We start from the raw sequence: 17,810 nt of genomic DNA on the forward strand, positions 1-17,810 counted from the left end.
AGGTGATGAGCCCTAGGACGGAAAATGCATCGAAGTCAGGATCTACGTCTAGAACACGGTAGTGCTTACACTAGAAGGGGTACAGTAATAGATTATGTGTGTGCGTAGAAGTCATGTTCTAGCGGGAATGCGTTCTAGTCCCATCCCTGCCGAGGCGCAATGAGACCCTTATTTGACCAAATCCTAATCAGTGACTCCAATTGCCTGATAAGTGTCGCTAAAGCAAAATGCCATATTTGCCTTTAATACAGTCACTAGCGAAACCTGCGTCCTCTTCCCACTCTTTGCTAGTTTCCGTTTTAGACCCTTTTTGCAGGGGTAGCTGTTGACACCATGTACCCCGCCATGCTCGCATGTACAGAGTCGAGTTTTGGCTTTGCTTACCCCTCCCTTTGTACATCCATAAATCGATTACAATACTCTGCAACTACTGTATGCTACACAAGAGCTAGAGTTAGAAACCGCTGACAGTCTATGAGCTATTTGGCTCTGCAATCGTTCGTGTAAGCGTCTACAAACAGATATTTTGACAGAACTCGGTCAGCCTTACTGTATGTAATGAATCAACGCCAGAAACGATGTTGACTGGATTGTTTGTCAAAAAAAACATTTTTTGCAGTTTCTACTGTAGCTCTGGCTCTTTTTGATCACAAAGTACTTCCAGAGTACTGTAATTGATTTATGGATGTATAAGAGAAGGAGAAGCAAAGGTAGGAATTAGCTCTATACCTACGACCATGGCAGGGTACATAGTATCAACAGCTACCCCTCAAAAGCGGGTCCAAAACGGGAACTATCAAAGAGTGGATAGAGGACGTAGGTTTTGCTAGCGACTGTAGTTTAGTCGGTATTGGCACTCTTATTCTACATCAAAGTCAAATCTTGGAAGTAAAGCGGACTATAAATATTGATGTGTGACTAGGTCTCTCATCTCCCGTGTGCTGCCATTCTCACATCCACTCCCTAAGCATTACAATGGCAGCGGACAATAAGAACCCCAAATCGTCAGCTTCTTCAAAGATCCAAAGAAGGGCCAGAAAGACTGTCCTTCGGGCAAAAATAATTTCAGGGTCTTTGAGTCCCGATGAGCAAGCTGAATTAGATAAACTGGAGGAGAAGCCAGATGATGGTATGGATATAGATAGCGACGACGCGAAACATGAAGATCCAGTTCTGGCAAGAATCCAGCAAGAGTTTGACTCCGAAAATCCAAACTACTATACCCTTTTCGGCTTGACACCCCCGAAAGGCGCGGAAGAGCCTTTAGACACCGACAGCCAATCTCGGCTCCAAAAAGTGGGAGCGCAATACTTGTTCGCTGTGAACCAGAGCGAAGCTCAGAATAAGGCGGAATTGGTCGAATGTGAGTTCAGAAGTATGGGTGTAGAGGTAGACGTACTAATAGACTATGTAGTCATCAAAGCCGCAGGCAATACACTCTCACACCCCGATTCGAAAATCAAATACGACGAAGAACGCGTGAGACGGAATGCGGCTGAAATGGGGGGACAGAAAAATAGCAATTCAGGCCTCTTCATACCCAGCGATAAGCAAGCGGACCTGCTAGAACTTTATAATGGGATCACCACAGACTTGGAAGCCTACCCTCGATAAGGCCGATAATCCTAACAAGACGCCTGAAGAGCTTGCGAAGGAGAATTGCGAGCCACTCGATCGATTCAACGATAAGCTTGTGACGGATTATGGAGAGGAATACGGCAGAGAATATGCGCTCCCGTACTCCTATTTGAAATCCAAATACCGGGAGGTATCTAGGCTGGAGAAAACGATTGACACAGCGATTGGTGACGATAAGGAGGCTTCGTACAGAGAGCTTCAGACCCTTCACGCCACGATTCAAAAGTATCTGGTAACAAGAAATCTCCCCGGAGACTGGGCATCCCTGCTGCATACCCCGCCCCCGCCAGCCAATTTTGATACGTCGATTGATTCCAAGTGGGATCATTGCTACAGTGCATACCCCAGAAACAAGGCTGGAGATAAGATCTTCATCGCATGGAGGAGAAAGCCGAACCCAGTGTCAGATAAAAAAGACAAAATCTTCCTGATGACACCTCATGGACTCCTTTGCGAGGATATCGACGCATATGATTCAGAATTTATTAACTTCCCCGAGATGCATCCGGAATACGAGTATCTCAAAACAGTCCATCATTACGAAAAGGCCGAGATTACCGGGATTCAGGATGCCTGGTCGAAAGGTGGAGGATCAGAAAAGGCGTACCCAACAATCTATTGCCTCCTCCAGTTTAAGGGTACGAATGTCTTTCGAGTCGCCAGCCGTAGTACAGCAGTATGCTATCAGAAAGGTTTTGGTGACTCGGCTATTGCTATCTGCGAGGGTAAAGGGATCATATTCGAGAAACCCCACAGCGAAACGGGGACTAGCAAGAAGACGCATGGAAAGAAGAAAGTTGGCACAAGAAGAGTTTGGGCAGACGACGATAAAACCCATTCGAAAAAACAGTTGGAAGATTCTGAAGTGTTGCGTTTGCGAGGACAGGTGGAAGAACTCGCTGAAATGTTGAATAAAGTGCTCGGAACATTAAAGGCTCCTGTCATGGCCCAGTAGAATGACAGATTGACGTGGGGGACCATGGAAACAGCAGGTCTGATTTGCTAGTCTTTCCCACATTTTCCCTTTCTCCTTTCTCCTTTCTCCTTTCTCCTTTCTCCTTTCTCTCTTCCTTAGATACGTAGTCAAACTCAATTAATTCATCGACTTGTTTGATTGAATATACGAAGTGTGTTGGCGGGACGAGGATGCTATACACACACACACACAATTTATTAACAGAAAGGAAGTAAAAGAATGGATAAGAGATTTGGGCTGCCGTACTTTTATTGCACCAGACTTAAGATCCTGACGGCCAGTTAGGTTGACGCATGCGCAATGGATTAGCCATGGGGCTTGGAAGCACATTGATAGGCGGGAAATCGCATCTGCCTTGCTGCAATCGGTCATGGCGACTCTACCCAGTTCGATCCGACTAGGCCGCCATGACGAACGACTGGCGGCCAGTATTCAGCTCGACGCAGCAGCATTGCTTTCTCGCCCTCGAGCAGACCAGAAGAGGATTGGACCAAGATTTCAGACCTTGCCGAGCGCAGACAGGTAGGAATTTGTATTACTCAGCGCATTTACAGTGCGTAACGTCGATCATGTGTATGAGTGCCCCCATCGGACGAGCCTACTAACTTCTACAGGAAAGAAGCTCAAGAGACGCTTAGAAGACCTTGAGAAGGGATCCGATACTAATAGCACCCCTGTGGGTGCCGAGAATCAGGCACAGGCGCCCAGAAAGGAGACCAAGAGACCGAGTATGAAATCAGATTCCAATGTAGCCTCTTACAAGGCACCCCTGCCTGCATCGCAGTGTATACCACCTATGTATATCGATCATGAGCGGTTAAAGCTGTCCTCTTTGCCCATCCGGATTCGCTCGCATACCTCCAGAGCTATCCGGATATTTTGATACTGGATTGCACCTATAAAACGAATAAGTACGGAATGCCACTTCTAGATATGATTGGTGTCGATGCCTCTCAGCGGTCCTTTTGTATCGCATTCGCATTCCTCACTGGAGAAGCTGAGCCGGACTTTGTCTGGGCCTTGGACCGTCTTAAATCGCTATACGAGATTAGCAACTCTCGTTTTCCCTCACTCATTCTGACCGATCGTTGTCTCGCCTGTATAAACGCGATTCCGACCGCCTTCCCTTCTGCTACGTCGTTGCTATGTCTTTGGCATGCGAACAAGGCAGTCCTTCGTCACTGCCAACCAGCGTTCACCCGTCAACTACCAATCCGACAGCGAGAGAGACAATCCGAGAATATGGAAGCTTGGAAGGTCTTTCACCAGCACTGGCACCAGATCATGAAGTCTCCTACCGAGGAGATATTGGACCAACGCGTAGCCGAGTTCGAGCAGAAGTACATCACGACCCACATCGACGAGGTGGCATATGTGAAAGCCACGTGGCTCGACTTATACAAAAAGAGAAGCTTGTGAAGGCCTGGGTCGATTGCCACCTTCATTTTGGCAACGCTGTTACATCCCAGGTTGAGGGTGTCCATGCACTCCTTAAAAGCCATCTGAAAAGGTCCACTCTGGACCTATTTGAGGCCTGGAAAGCAATTAAGCACGCGCTGCTTAATCAACTTGCCGAGCTAAGGTCCAATCAGGCTAAGCAGCAAATCCGGACCCCGATCGAGCTTTCCGGACCACTATATAGCGGTGTACGTGGCTGGGTATCACATAAGGCACTTAGGAAGGTTGAAAAACAACGGAAGCTTCTATTAAGAGGTAACGGACTTCCTTCGGCACGTTGCACGGGCTCTTTCACCCAGTCACAAGGACTGTCATGCGTCCACCGGCTCGAGGCGTTATGGGCCGAAAACAAATCCCTCCAGCTCCAAGACTTTCACTCACATTAGCACCTAGCCCGCAACTCTGCTGCACCTTTTCTTCTTGAGCCTCGCCAGCGTATCGATTCGGCTACTATCGCCTCATCTTTACCTCCGACAAGTAACCGACGAGAATCGAGTGGCTTCAAGGTTGTTGAAAACGTAATTCTACCGAGAGGACCACCCCAATGCGCCAGCTGCCATGCTGTCGGCCATAGAAAGACGTCCCATCTATGCCCTTTAAGGCATACAGCCTTAAGAGCACGGGTAGAGGCAGCTTCCTACCAATTAAAAACGGCACAGAAATCGATTTCTGAGGTACAGTCGCAGCCACCTGTACCGGATATTCCCACACAGTCTATTCCATCAGACAATGCTGCTTCGCCCGAACCCGAACTCCCAGTTCCGCCTACCCTCGAGCTACCTACATGCACCAACTGCCATATCACTGGCCATACCAAGTTCTCCTCTGTATGCCCTTTAAGGGATACAGAGCTAAGAAAACAGGTAGACGCAGTTCAGCAACGAGCAAGAGCGCTACAGGGTTCGATTTCTGAAGCACAATCACGATCTATGATCCCCGAAATCTTCGAGGCTACGACTACACCAGAGACAGAGCAGCAGTTGGACCAACAGCCGGAACCGCGGCAGCCAGAGCAGCCTATAAAGTACGATGACCCGAGGGCTATTTACCAGAAATACATCTCCGCAAGAGACACTTGGTATAAGAATCAGCCTCGTGGAAGCTATGTGAATAAGCAGATGTACCGGAAAGCAATGGGTTTACCACTGCGGTACAATAATGCAAGTTACGATTGGTGCTTAGATTATAAGCAAATGACCAAACATTGCGTGACTCCAGCAGGGACGAGAGACTGGAAGAGAGAAGAGATGATGGCATACTTGGACTGGGATAGGTCGGAATCGGATCGGATTGATGCACAAATAGCTAAAGAGTCGGCAAATAGTTATCTAACAGGAGAGGTATGGGGGAGCTCTGGAGAAGGGCAGACCAAGACCGCGAGAAACAGCAAGCTATTTATACAGCTGAACAAGTCGACGAGGATTGTATTATAGTTCGACCATAGGTTTTGAGGGTATATTGACGTTTCTGTGTTTTAATTGCGCTATCTAAACTGCGCTTTATGATATAAGCTGCGATACCGGAAGGGCTAGGCCAAATAAGGTGAAAACGCTAAACTAGGAGTAGAAAATCCACGGGCCCGTAGATTTTTAAATTTACGGGTACCCGTAGACCTATGGGCTCCCGGCGCGAAACCTAGGTGTCAGGGCCCCCTCGCTCAGTCAGAGAGGCAAGTGACAGTCGCCCGAGAGCGGTGTGTAGCGTTCGCGAGCCTCTGCCCTGGCCGCCGGCTACAGGGGTTGAGCTGTCCTGCATCCATCAACCAGCCCCGCACGCATCCCTGGAGCCACTCCTGATTGCCTTTCGTCCAAGTGTACGGTGATGCAGCCTGGGGCCTCTCAGGGCGGCCACACGAGACCATGCCTTCTTCGTCGAGCCTAGCGACAGTGACGCCCATCACCGGTGAAGAAACCCGGCTCGATTACTTGTCAGGTTTGGTTGGAGCAAGTGCACAATGATGTTTGTGGGACAAGCGGAAGCGATGTAAGCTGATTGGCTATTATTTCCACTTACTACGCGCGCAAAGTGCTCCACGATCAATCCCTGCTCCCGTCATGACGCTAATCGCAAACCCCTGGGCGCCTATGTACCGGGCCCACAAGTCCTGTAGCGGGTATGATCGTTTCGCCGAGACCCGCAACGAAGAGTCACGGTCGGCTGCACTGAAATGAGCAATGTCACGGCAAGGCTGTGACTTGCCAGGCAGTCTTCGACGGCACCGCTCTTGTTCCATGCTTCTTCTTCTTTCAACCTCCATGAATAAGCAACGTAATGCAGCAACTGCGCGGATGCAATCAACGCCTGCGCCGTTGACCTTCTTTTTGCGATATCTCCGAGTGTGCGTATGGATTCCCCAGTAGCGAAGCGCCAAAATCGAGGGACTCCTCCCGACGATGGAAGCACGAAGGCCACGCTACCACCACCTTGGCTAATTCAAAGGCTGCCCTATGAATTGATCGCAAACATCGCCATGAGCCTCAGCATTGAAGAGATTTTCGATTTCTCCCTCTGCTGCCGCCACTTTCAGTACCTTGTTACCGACGATAGCTTCTGTAAAACAATTGTTCGTGTAAGTCATCTAAGCTGGCTGCCGGGACGTTCGGCGTAGCTTGCTGATCTTACCTAGGCAAAGATTCCTTTCTCCCTCGAGGCGCAGCAAGCCGAGCGTGAAGGTGGCTATGCAATGGCACTGCGACGAGTGGTTAAAAGACGAAGAGCCATCGCGGAAGCTCGCCCATACGTCGTGGCGATAGTCGCGCTTGCCGACTCCCATGTGTTTTCAAGTGGCAAGTTGTGCTACATACACAAGGAGAGCATTGCACAAAGATGGCTTAGAATTCTCGACCTACACAATCCGTCCGGTCAGGAAACAGTAATCGACATCCCCAGACTTACAGAAGAGGCGATCCCAGACTCCAAAAACTGCCAAGATTACTCGTTTAGCGTAATCCACAACGCCGAAGGAATTACAAGTTGTCTATACTCGGTCACGCTCCCCACACCGGAAGACCAGCTCTTGATTATCGACACAGAAAATCATGAGCTGGTCAGCACAATTCTGCTCGAATCTACAGTGCGATTATTCGTCCGAAATAACAAGTCTTACCTCTACTACGGCACCCATTCGGAGTACGGAGCTGATGGGATTCCAAGATGGGTGCTTCGATTCTTCGACATGACGAAGCGACATCTGTCGAGAAGGAAAATTCACCTGTCCAACCTTGTCGGCCACGAGATCGGCTCCACTGTCTGTTTTGAGATCATCGACGGGTATCTCTACGGATTGTCGAATCAAACAGCCTTCGAAGTAGAAGAGATTGACTGGACATCTTACTACTATCAACATAAAGCTCCACCAACGCCCTATTTCCAGGGGAAGCTGGCATCCGCTACCCGTGCGGCACGAGACTTCTGGTCACAAGAGGGCGAATTCCTTGTTGCCGACTTCCTCGAACAACATAATCTACGCGATTACAGTGTGCCCAATGAGGAACGCAACCTCGCTGTGCTGCACCAGATCCTCCTGAATAACCTGATCGATCAACTTGCAAAGAGTGTACAAGCCGACGACCATCGTATTAGCAACTTGGTAGCTTCCTTAACGATGCCTCTAGCTTAGCTCCGAAGACAGATATGGAAGATATGATATATAACCACTGTCGCGTCATTCTTCAGCCCGATATATATAACGACGGAGGGCTCAATAAGAAGAATATATCTGCTATTACCAACACGTGCCATCTGCTTCTTCTATCACGAGATGACATTCAAGGGATTTACGGGCGTCACCATCTAGTAGCCAGTATGTTATGACACCAGTGCCTTACTTGTATTCGACTTGGACAAGGAGACACGTTCGCCGCCGCGAAAGTTGAATGTTGTATTGGCGCGGAACTCCTCTGGTAACAGCTCATTCTTTGCCGACCCGAATAGATCCCTGTGGCCTGTGCACAGTTTTCCTTGCTCATAAGATTTGCAACCCGCTCGCTAGCTCGAGTACCCTTGAGGATACTGTTAGGATAAGCCCCTTGAACGTTGGCTTCAAAAGTCTGGACGATTCTGGGCAGGAGTTTTTGTTCCCAAGATTTGGAAACATGGTTTCGGAGCCGATGAGATTGTAGAAGATTCCGATGTAGCCAGAGGTCGTAGCACTTCCTGCCTGAGGCCACCTTGCTATCAATCCACCGAATTAATTTTCGCCATAACTAAGACCTATAATAAAACATTGCACCAAGTCCAGCTCCACGGCGAACGCAACGCCAACCGCCGCGACGAATGCAGGTACCCAGCCAGCACACACAAGGTGCCCCGATCACGGCGCGATAGATGCGTCGCTACAGAGAGATGTATGCTGGAACGACTGGGTGGCGGCTAGAAGACCCTTGGCGCCGATTATATCGACACAATCACGGCAATGCCCTCCCAGACAGGAGGAAAATGAAGGCTGTCACAGGCAGGCCACCAAGGAACAGCTGTACAGAATGCGGCGAGGCACTCATCAGGCGGCTACATGGACTACAAGCGCAAGTTGCAGCGGCACCTTGGCGAAGAAGATTTTATCTTTCTCCCGCTTGTAGTGCATGTAGCGTCTGCCCGGCGTAATTTGAGACGCCAACTTGGCGTTTGGCGGCAACTCCACCTGCAGCGGCTCCGTCTCTGGTGCAGCCTCCGCCACTTCCTCCGTCACGTCCCTCGGCACTGCGTGAGACTATGGCTGTCATGGAGTTGGCGATCGGGGTCGAGGTTCCGATTGCGGCTGTGGCAGGCACGCCTCGACTGGTTGGGCTCGAGTATTGGCGATAGTGGCTGGGGCAGGTAGTCTGTAGGTGGCTGGAGAAGCGGGCTATAAGCGCGCTGTTCACTCTCGAGAACACTAATGAGATCCGCCTGTGTTGTCAACACCTGCTCCTGGAGATCGCGAGATACCTGCATCTCACTGATTTGCTCCAAAAGTGCCGCTACCTTGATTTGCAGCTGGACATTCTCCGCGCTAGCTTTTGGACCTGGACCTGGCCATTGTAGTGGTGGACTGCGAACTCGTGCATAGCTGCACTGAACACACCAAACGGCATCAGGTGGGCCATTCCTTGAGGAATCTGACTAGATGCGATGATTCTTTTTTATTTTGACCGCTGCCTTGTGCATGAGCAGGGCCTGTATTTGCGTGTGGGTGTGTGTATTAATATGACCATAACGAAGGCCTTTTCCGGCCGTTTATACTATACCGTAGTTAGATTCAGGTGAGAATAAAAACCGAAAGCCTTGCTGATTAGGCTTGTAGTGCCGTACTGTGTACACATATTCCATAACTACTGGGATGCCCAAAAGCACCATTATCACACGCTGTATCATGATTTCCAAGCCAGCCGTCCAGCAACATATGTGCTTGCTTTTTGCTGCATCTGCTGCCAATATAGGCCATGCTCCCGGTTCGGCCGGCCAACCTCATTTCGACCCCTGTGGCTTAGCATGTTAAAGTCAGCAGTGGCTCGATGACACTGTACACAGGATTCACCAAGCATCCATCGATGGCTTCCTGTTACCTGCAAGCCCATTCTCGCTCATACTGGCCTCCAGAACCGTTCATGGCAGCGCTGGAGTAGTCACTTCTTGTGGCCTTCCCTTGATCGTCGATATATGTATATAAAGGCCGTCGGCTCGCAGGTTTCGTGAGACTTTTAGGCATAGCATCAACCAGCACAGAATCGATGGGGAACTTCTCAAGCTGCCTCGTGCTTAGACCGAGAATTACCACAGACAAAAACACTGAAAGAAGCCATTGCAAGTCCACGCCCAGACATCAGATCTCGCGCTGGCCCAGGCGAGAACACTGCCGGAACCCACAGAATGTACCCGCATAATCGGCACAGCTCGATTCGGTATGTCCTGGTAGATATTGGAGATAAAGACGGCTACCTACCCAGGAAGAGTCGAAAGGGGTCTCGAGCTGTTTAATCTCACCCACGTTATGATGACTGACAGCAATACCTATCACTGTATAGTAGGACGAACAAAACGGATGTCACTCGAGAAGAAATAGAGGAACAACTGCTTCGAATCCTAGCAGTCGCAAGACACAATGCCGAGATAGCATCCCGTCCAGCGCTTCCACGTCCACGCCGTGTGCATTTTGGTTCGGTCACCAACATTTGTTGAAGAGTTGGTTGTGATCATGCACCAATGCAAGCGGACGTCCATATATTATATTGTGTTTGCCCCATGTTTGAATATCGCTCGCAAGAGATCCATGCAGATCTGGATGTTCGCTTCACTATAAAACACTGGGCCTTTTCTTCAACTATAGGAGAGCGAGAAATAGGAAAAGAACGATGCGGTTTAGCAAATAGTTTTACCCCCGCCCCTTGTCCACATATCAAACCCTCCGCTCGGCAGTCCTCGTATCGCTCTTATCGATTCTCTTGTCCACCGCGCCCAGTACCACCTTCAGAAGCTTCTGAGATGTGAGTGTTCCCCTGGTGCCTCCTTGGAAATAGCAGGTATCGACAATGTCGCGGACGCCTCGGCTAGGGAGATCGTCATCCAACGCCTTGAGGGCCTTCGCCGCTTCCACATACCCGCCGACCTGGAAGAACTGAATACCAACCTGGTAATCGGGGGCACATATCTCATCGAGTTCCCTCGCCACCCTGACGATGTGAGACTCGACGTCGTCACCCGATGCGCCGTCGGTGATGACAATGACATTTATAGGTTTCATGGCATATATATCTTCGGTCTCGTCGACTACCTTACGGTAGCGGCGCATGTACGAATCAAGGATCTGCCCCAGCCTCGAACCAGTCGGCGTGCCTCCGCTGGGTCTGACGTCTTGGAAGAGCTGCGTGACGCGGTCCGGGCTGGTGATGCCACGATAACCGGACCCAGCTTTGCCGCTGAACTTGTCGAGCAGCTCGCCGGTTTTGTAATTGAGGAAGTAGATATCGATGCCGTCCGAGTCGTGCTCCACACAGGTAGGGACAATCTCCTTCAACACGCTGCGGACCTCGGCCCACGAGTTCCCGTCCATGGACCCCGAGTCGTCGATGAGGAAGACCGTATCAAAGGACGAAAGGAAGGCGAACTCGTCATCTTTTGTAGAGATATTCGCAGCTGATAGGGCCGGGTAAGCGCCTGTTCTAGAAGTGGTTTGATAGCGGGTAGAAGCACCTGGGGATATGACATTCGTCTCCGTATATGCCGGCGGGGGGGTCTACCCCGGACTGTGTCGTCGTAGAAGGTCGTTGTGTCGGTTGCTGCTGTTGCGACTGAACAACTGCTACCAACGCCTTGAGTTGCTCTTTGATACCTGAATATTACTGATGAGAACCTCCGTGGCATGTGCCACTGGTAAACCAGTGATTTGTTGAAGCAGATATGGAGGAGCTATGGGCAACCTGTATTCACTGTGGAGTTGTACCCAATTTAGGCAGCCCTAAATTGGTGGGTATTCCAGGAGGCTTGCAGTGATGCACCTGAATGAAACATGGGACCGGCCGCGGTGGTAATAGGCATGATCTGATGGGCGTATCAGGGGAAGTAAGCAACCTACTTCAGAGCTGACCTCTAGCTCAGCACTCGACCTTGTGCCCCTGCTGCTTTTCACCAAGTACCGTAGACCAGCAATCCTCCCATTTCCTAGCAGTCTTATGAGGCCCGCTACCATCGACAACCCCCTAGTACATCGCGACCGCCACGTCGACGCACTCGACTGCCGTCAATCCTGCTCGACGTAACTGCCCCGCCTCGGGCCCACCAGAGGCGACCGCTATCGACGCGATACACCAGAACGAATCGGAAATGCCGCATCGAATCGAGGATACACGAAGGCATATGCGGCTTGATTAGCCTTATCCGGCGAGTCTGCATCGTTTCTGCGTACCTGATCGTCGCAGGCGTGTGACACTTCTACACCTAGTGCATCCGGCCGTTTCTACATAGCGGATAACACATGCTATGGGAATATACTCGGAAGAATGGCTCTAGCAGATGGCTGCATGTACTTGAAAGCACCCCTCAGTCTCTTCTGCAATGGCCCCTTTGGCCCATTCACCGGCGGTCGGAAAAGCAAGCCAAGCGAGAACGGCGTCGTGGCAGGGCATGATCAACCGTAGGTGTTGGTACTCTGGATTGTGGATGTCGAGAGGTGTTATGCATGACGTAGAAAAAAACAGACCACGGAGCTGCGACAATTGTACATGGCCCACCAAGAGAGACTGACACATAGCAGAGCTCTATAAAGCCGTGGAACTCTACGAGATGGCCATGTCGCTTTCTCCCAACAACCCATCCTCTCCTCTCTGATCAACGACCGTAGCCAATCTCCAACGTCGAAAACCATGGCCGTCACCAACAACTGCGCCCACTCCTTCAAGATGATCAAGTCCGACAGCACGCTGATCCAATGGACCTGCAACCTGTGCCATTCAGGTCCCTCTTGGTGGATATTCGAGTGCCGGTATTGCAAGGTTCACGCCTGCCGAGCCTGCGTTCACAATATCTAGTCAACGGCTCTCTGGTACGTGTCGAAAGCCGGTATGAATGCTCGACGATAGCTGACAAGCAACTAAATGGCATAGGTGGCGGGTAGTTGTGCGAAATTGGCAAGTCAATATTGACTTCCAATGCTTTGTGCCAATTCCGATTTGTGTGCCCAGTCCGGGAAGCCTTGCCGCTGGATCGAACGATAGCCAGACATGAGATTTGCTTTGACGAATTCTCCATTGACAATATTGACTTAAGAACAATGCATAGCCCCCAACAAACACGTGGCTGCCTCTTTCACCCGTGCCTTCTCATCTCGACCTAGACATACTGCCCGGGGAGTCTCGTGTACATGGCTCTCTCAATCCTGGACCAGCCACTGCTGGTCCCTTCGACGAGGAATAATGTATCAGCTGGTGATGATTCAACGGGGGGGTGGTACGTAGCAGAGACTCCCGGCGAACTCCTTTGAGCACCACCCCCATCTGCAAATCCATTTTCACAATCTGCCACATGGGCCTTGGATGGTAGCAATCCCCCACCCCAATGACCTGTGAGCTTCGTGGCCGGATCGAACGAGAGCCAGACAAGGATTTGTAAGGAGCCAGCAGCTCCCCAAGTGGCGTAGAAATTGATCGCTCGTCGTCTGCCGCGGAAATATTCCCTTGATGGCCCTCAGGGTTCATAAGCCAAGACAACCGTTCCAAGGTCGGATCCGAGCAATGATTTGCAGCCTCTCCTGGCCACATGATGACACGGTTGTACAATTCCTCTGCCTTGTCCTCCCCTCTGAGATCTTGAGTAATGGAGTCTGTCGGTATCACTGGGAGCTCGAGACGTCGAGCCGCTATCTTTTTGCCAGCCCGTATGCGTAGTCGCTGTGTGCATGGAGCTAGCGGCGAGGGGTCGTCGACTAAATCAAGAAACGTCTCACTAGAATAGTAATAGGAGCGAAGATGGGTTTTGTTCAGACCAAATATAGTACCATTATCCCCAGCATGGATTGGCAATCTCGGTGGCGGACGCATGTAGTCTGGGTTGCTACTCGAATCTAGCAGCATTGTCAGAGGATCGTCCGGAAGATTGTTTTCGATGTCGTCCTCCGTATCCTCTTCGGCTGGCCCCTCACCCTCATCCTTGAAAACGATATTAGTTGTGTAGTAGCTCCGTCGGTTCCCACTTTGTCCGGTTAACCATTCTTTGCGGGACTCGATGATTCGCACTTGTCCTGTTGCTTCGTCCTTCTCGAGCTTCAAGAAGCCCCATCGGTCGTCTATGGGGCCTTCAGCATGCTGCCTTCGCCAGCTGTCCCGTTTTTTCATGATCTGTGTTCTATGAGGGTCCGGATCGTCGAGGCGAGCTTTGGCGATGGCTCTTCGTCTTTTGGCCAATCGTCGCAGAGCTCTCGCGTACACTCTGCTTCGTACGAGGGCGAAGGTAGACTCACCTTGGTTGTAGTGGGCTAGGTCCAGGCCGTCCGGCTGGCTCTACCTGGCGCCTCGTCGAGGTCGTCTCCAGGATTACGCCAGTGGCCCAACACTTCTGTTGGAAGCGACGACGTGCATGTGGGACGATGGCATTGGGCAGAAATCATGGAGCAGTGAGGACCTTTCGCCCTTCGTGTTGGCAGGTCTGCCTTTCCTGTCGTTGGTTGTGCGGCCGGGCGGCTATGGGTTCCCCATGCCGGTTGTTTGGGACGAGAATACGCAAAGGTTCAGCGTGTACAATTCCATGAATCGAAAATGGGTGCGTATAACTTACTCCCAACTTGTCTTCCTAGTCCCCTCCCAAAAACGTCCACACGATGTCCGCAGAAACATATCCCGTAGTCAGCTTCGATGTCACCGAAAATTGGCCTGCGGCGATAAGCCTCCTATCAACCAACCAGGCCATACTGGCCGCGAACCTACGAAGCAGTTTCTGGCCGCATGGCCTTCTCGAGGCATTTTTATTCCCTGAATTCCATGCTCTCGAGTCTGAGGAGCTACCGGCAGCGAGTCTAGGTTGTAACGGCTATGAAGAGACATGCTTGATCTTCGGTCAGTCGACAACTGCCGATCTATCATTACCGCTATCGACTCTTAAGGATTGTTCCACGGAGATGCCGGTTTTGGATGATGTTCTTGCATTCATCGACACCAATCCAGATCTGCTCGACAAAGAGCTTTAGTTTGACTCTACAACCATACCGCCTGGCGAACCGAACAGCATATCAGACTCTTCGTATTCAACACCAGACACAGGACGAGCTGCACCAATACCGAAAGCGTCAACGTCACTCAAGTTGCAAGCAGAGTCCACTCCAGACCCTGCCACGCTAGTGACTGAGGATAAAGCCTTGCCACTGGCGCTTAGGCCAGTGACTTTACCCCCCTTGCCAGAAGCGGAAGGCAGGACAGTCCGACGATGTGATCCAGGAGAAACGCGTGAAGCGCTGGCGCTGTAGGAATTCCTGGCATGGCGTATATGTGCGTCTTGATTCGGCGGTCCTTGATCTGGGCCATGGTGAACAGCACATCAGGTGGTGTCGCCGCAAGGGCTTGTGGACTGGTGCGCCTGGTGATTCGTGGGATGGAGAGGACTTTGGGTGCTATGTACTGGCTGGTCTGCCATGCCTCTCCCTTGCGGTGCGACCAGCCGGAGAGGGATTCCCTGTTCAGATCTTTTGGGACGAGCACACACGAGCGTTCAGCGGGTTGGACCACATGAGTGGAAAGGGTCTCGAGATTGCAACAGTTTAGATCGTCGAGATGCTATAGAATCCGGACATAGGAGTCAAGATCTAGGACGGCAAGGCCGGTAGCTTACACCGTTTTTAGGTGGTACGGCTGAAAGGAGAAATTCGGTATACAGCCTGATCGGAGGGATAAGACCAACTTCGGGGTTGCACCAGGCAGAAATGTTAGCTTGGGGAATAAAATAGGATACGGCAATCGGTAACCAAACCCACACTGATCGGATTAGTCTTCGCCAGGGTCAATCAAAGCGATCCGTAAGCTCTTGAGTTGACTGCAATGAGGGGTCTTTAGCTGAACCATCAAGCCTTCATTGACTGTACATCTCACCCTGTCCTACTGTCCGCAACCTAGAGCTGGTAGATTGGACAGCAGTTCATTATGTAAAAGCCGAGAAAGCTTCATAAGCACAATAATTCACGAGGCATGAACTCGAAAAAGAATGCAACATTCATTCTCAGCAGTATCCAGGTTGAGTGAAGAATGAACCGGCAGCTAATTCATTCAGGCATTTACACCGAGTCTAAGGGGATGGCTAAGCACACTAGCCACAGTGACAAAAGTGGCTGTGTCACTGCCCAGCACGCATGTTGTTATTGAGCCTTCGTTGCGGTCCGCAAACACATCCTACTTCCCATCTGTCGCGCCGCAAGAGGCTGGATATACATTGTTCGTGAGTGAAGACGCAGACCGTAGCGCTGTTGTCATCCCTCTGCCGACTGGGACAAAAGACCGAACCGCCAATTAACCCAAGACAGATCGTGGAATATGAAGAAGGGAAACCTCACGCCAAGTCTTATATCAACATGGACAAGTCGCTATGGGTCTGGGACTGGTGGCTATCGTAATTGACGGCTTGTATGAGTTTCGTCTACTCCACGGTGCTATCCCGTCGCTCTGGGCTTCGGCCCCGACCGGACTTCCTGCGATCCCCCACCCTTCTCCTTTCCATGTATAATCGTCCACTCCGCGTTCGGAGCTTCAGCTTCCACTCCTTGAGTAGCTCCGCCATGTCCACCAGATTGCTATCAGGCTCGAAGGTCGGCTCCCACTGGACCCTATAGTGAGTCGCACCGTCCAAAACCTCTTCTCCGATGATAGTACCCAGCCACTGATCACAACGTTGCAGCACCACATGGCTTTCCAAGACAGAATCACGGTTCGGAGCGACCAAATTGTCCATCTTGTCCCTCCACGTTTGAAGCAGCGTTGTGCTTACTTCCGTTTCAGGCACAAGAGTGGGTTTCCAGCTGATCAAATAGTACGTCTTCTCGCCGACGACTTCCTCGTCCAGGATTTCCTGCGCCTTCCATTCCTCGGGAAGCCGGAAGTTGGGTTTCCCGTGTCATTGATATAGTTGAGCTAGTATCTTGGGAGCATAACGGGTTATGTCTTCCCGTGGGTGTGGACATTGGCAAGTTCGGTGAACGGCGTGCCATGGAGGATTGCATCCAGCCCATGTGGGACTTGTGCGTTACGGTGAGTTAATATATTTTCATAGAGTAGGTGTGGAGGGGGTAGCTGAGATGTAGATATCTACAGGCGATTGCTTATGTGATCTGGGTGTACCACACTCAATGGACTAAGGATTGATGACGCACTGCATGGCGGGCAATAAGATATAATATCCATGTAATGACAACAAAATGACATCTGATATGGCGCAGATAGGCAGATATGGACAGTTTATTCATCGGCCTAGCCCTTGCTCAGCTCATTGAAAACTCCAGAACTAGCTTAGTACGGCTCTTCCGTCGCGGTCGTGGGATCAGGCCCTGATAACCTTCTGACGCGACACAATTCAAGGCGCATACCTTCTTCCAGCTTGCGCTCGAATCGTTTCTGACACACCCTAATTCCGTTACAGAACGGCTCCATTTAATTACTCTTGATTGGGCTAAATTTGGCACGCTATGTGCGCATTTAGGCTTGAGTTGATAAAGCCTCCTATTTCAAGGTAGTAGGAATGCGAGCTATACTGGCATCTTGCATCCGCTATCAATATTGTACACGCCTGACCTAACTGTGCGGATACTTGGACGACCTCTCACTCTCCTTGCCACTTTCCATCTTCCTTCTAGCTAAGCTACTCACGCAATGGGTACTTTGCACGTCCTCATAGTTTCGACGGCATTTTCCCTGATCTTCATCATAGGGGGTATCAACATCGCCGCATATTCGTACTTTGCATGGTTCACGAACGTACCCCTTCGCTCTTTCTTCGAGAGTCACAACATGCCCACTGATGCCGGGCATACCAGGCTCGTGGTGACACTCTGCTGTATGGGCGCAATTCTTTCTGGCTTGCAGGTTTTGGCATCCTACGGCGTGCTCTATGTCCACACGGAAAGAAGTAGCGGTACCCTTGCCTATATTGTCGTTGTATGCTTGCTTATAGAGGCTGTCTATACCGTCTCCATCGTCATCTTGGCCGGCTTCACGGCAAAGTACTGCTGGGATTGGTGGCATCGGCTTGCTGGTAGCGGGGAGGATTACCTTGCGAGGAACTGTGAGGCATTCGC

At 50.8% G+C, this 17,810-nt stretch overlaps 3 protein-coding genes across 3 annotated transcripts; 1 reads left to right on the plus strand and 2 right to left on the minus strand.

Moving 5' to 3' along the window:
- Positions 1-975: 975 nt before the first annotated feature.
- PG994_015297 (MULE transposase domain-containing protein) lies at positions 976-7,691 on the plus strand (the record flags this gene model as incomplete). Its single annotated transcript, XM_066866704.1, has 12 exons — positions 976-1,363; positions 1,415-1,479; positions 1,592-2,510; positions 3,229-3,342; positions 3,546-3,979; positions 4,084-4,260; positions 4,459-4,590; positions 4,732-5,150; positions 6,099-6,185; positions 6,350-6,641; positions 6,699-6,773; positions 7,332-7,691. 12 exons carry the CDS (start codon positions 976-978, stop codon positions 7,689-7,691), a joined length of 3,462 nt encoding a protein of 1,153 aa, XP_066707618.1.
- A 2,754-nt stretch (positions 7,692-10,445) lies between these two features.
- PG994_015298 (uncharacterized protein) lies at positions 10,446-11,099 on the minus strand (the record flags this gene model as incomplete). The annotated part of the gene is made up of 1 exon (XM_066866705.1): positions 10,446-11,099. One exon carries the CDS (start codon positions 11,097-11,099, stop codon positions 10,446-10,448), a length of 654 nt encoding a protein of 217 aa, XP_066707619.1.
- A 5,060-nt stretch (positions 11,100-16,159) lies between these two features.
- PG994_015299 (uncharacterized protein) lies at positions 16,160-17,757 on the minus strand (the record flags this gene model as incomplete). Its single annotated transcript, XM_066866706.1, has 2 exons — positions 16,160-16,603; positions 17,383-17,757. 2 exons carry the CDS (start codon positions 17,755-17,757, stop codon positions 16,160-16,162), a joined length of 819 nt encoding a protein of 272 aa, XP_066707620.1.
- Positions 17,758-17,810: the final 53 nt, after the last annotated feature.

The sequence above is a fragment of the Apiospora phragmitis genome (assembly GCF_038363925.1).
Source record: "Apiospora phragmitis strain CBS 135458 chromosome Unknown utg000016l:1.0-887042.0:1.0-888152.0, whole genome shotgun sequence".
NCBI lineage: Eukaryota > Fungi > Ascomycota > Sordariomycetes > Amphisphaeriales > Apiosporaceae > Apiospora > Apiospora phragmitis.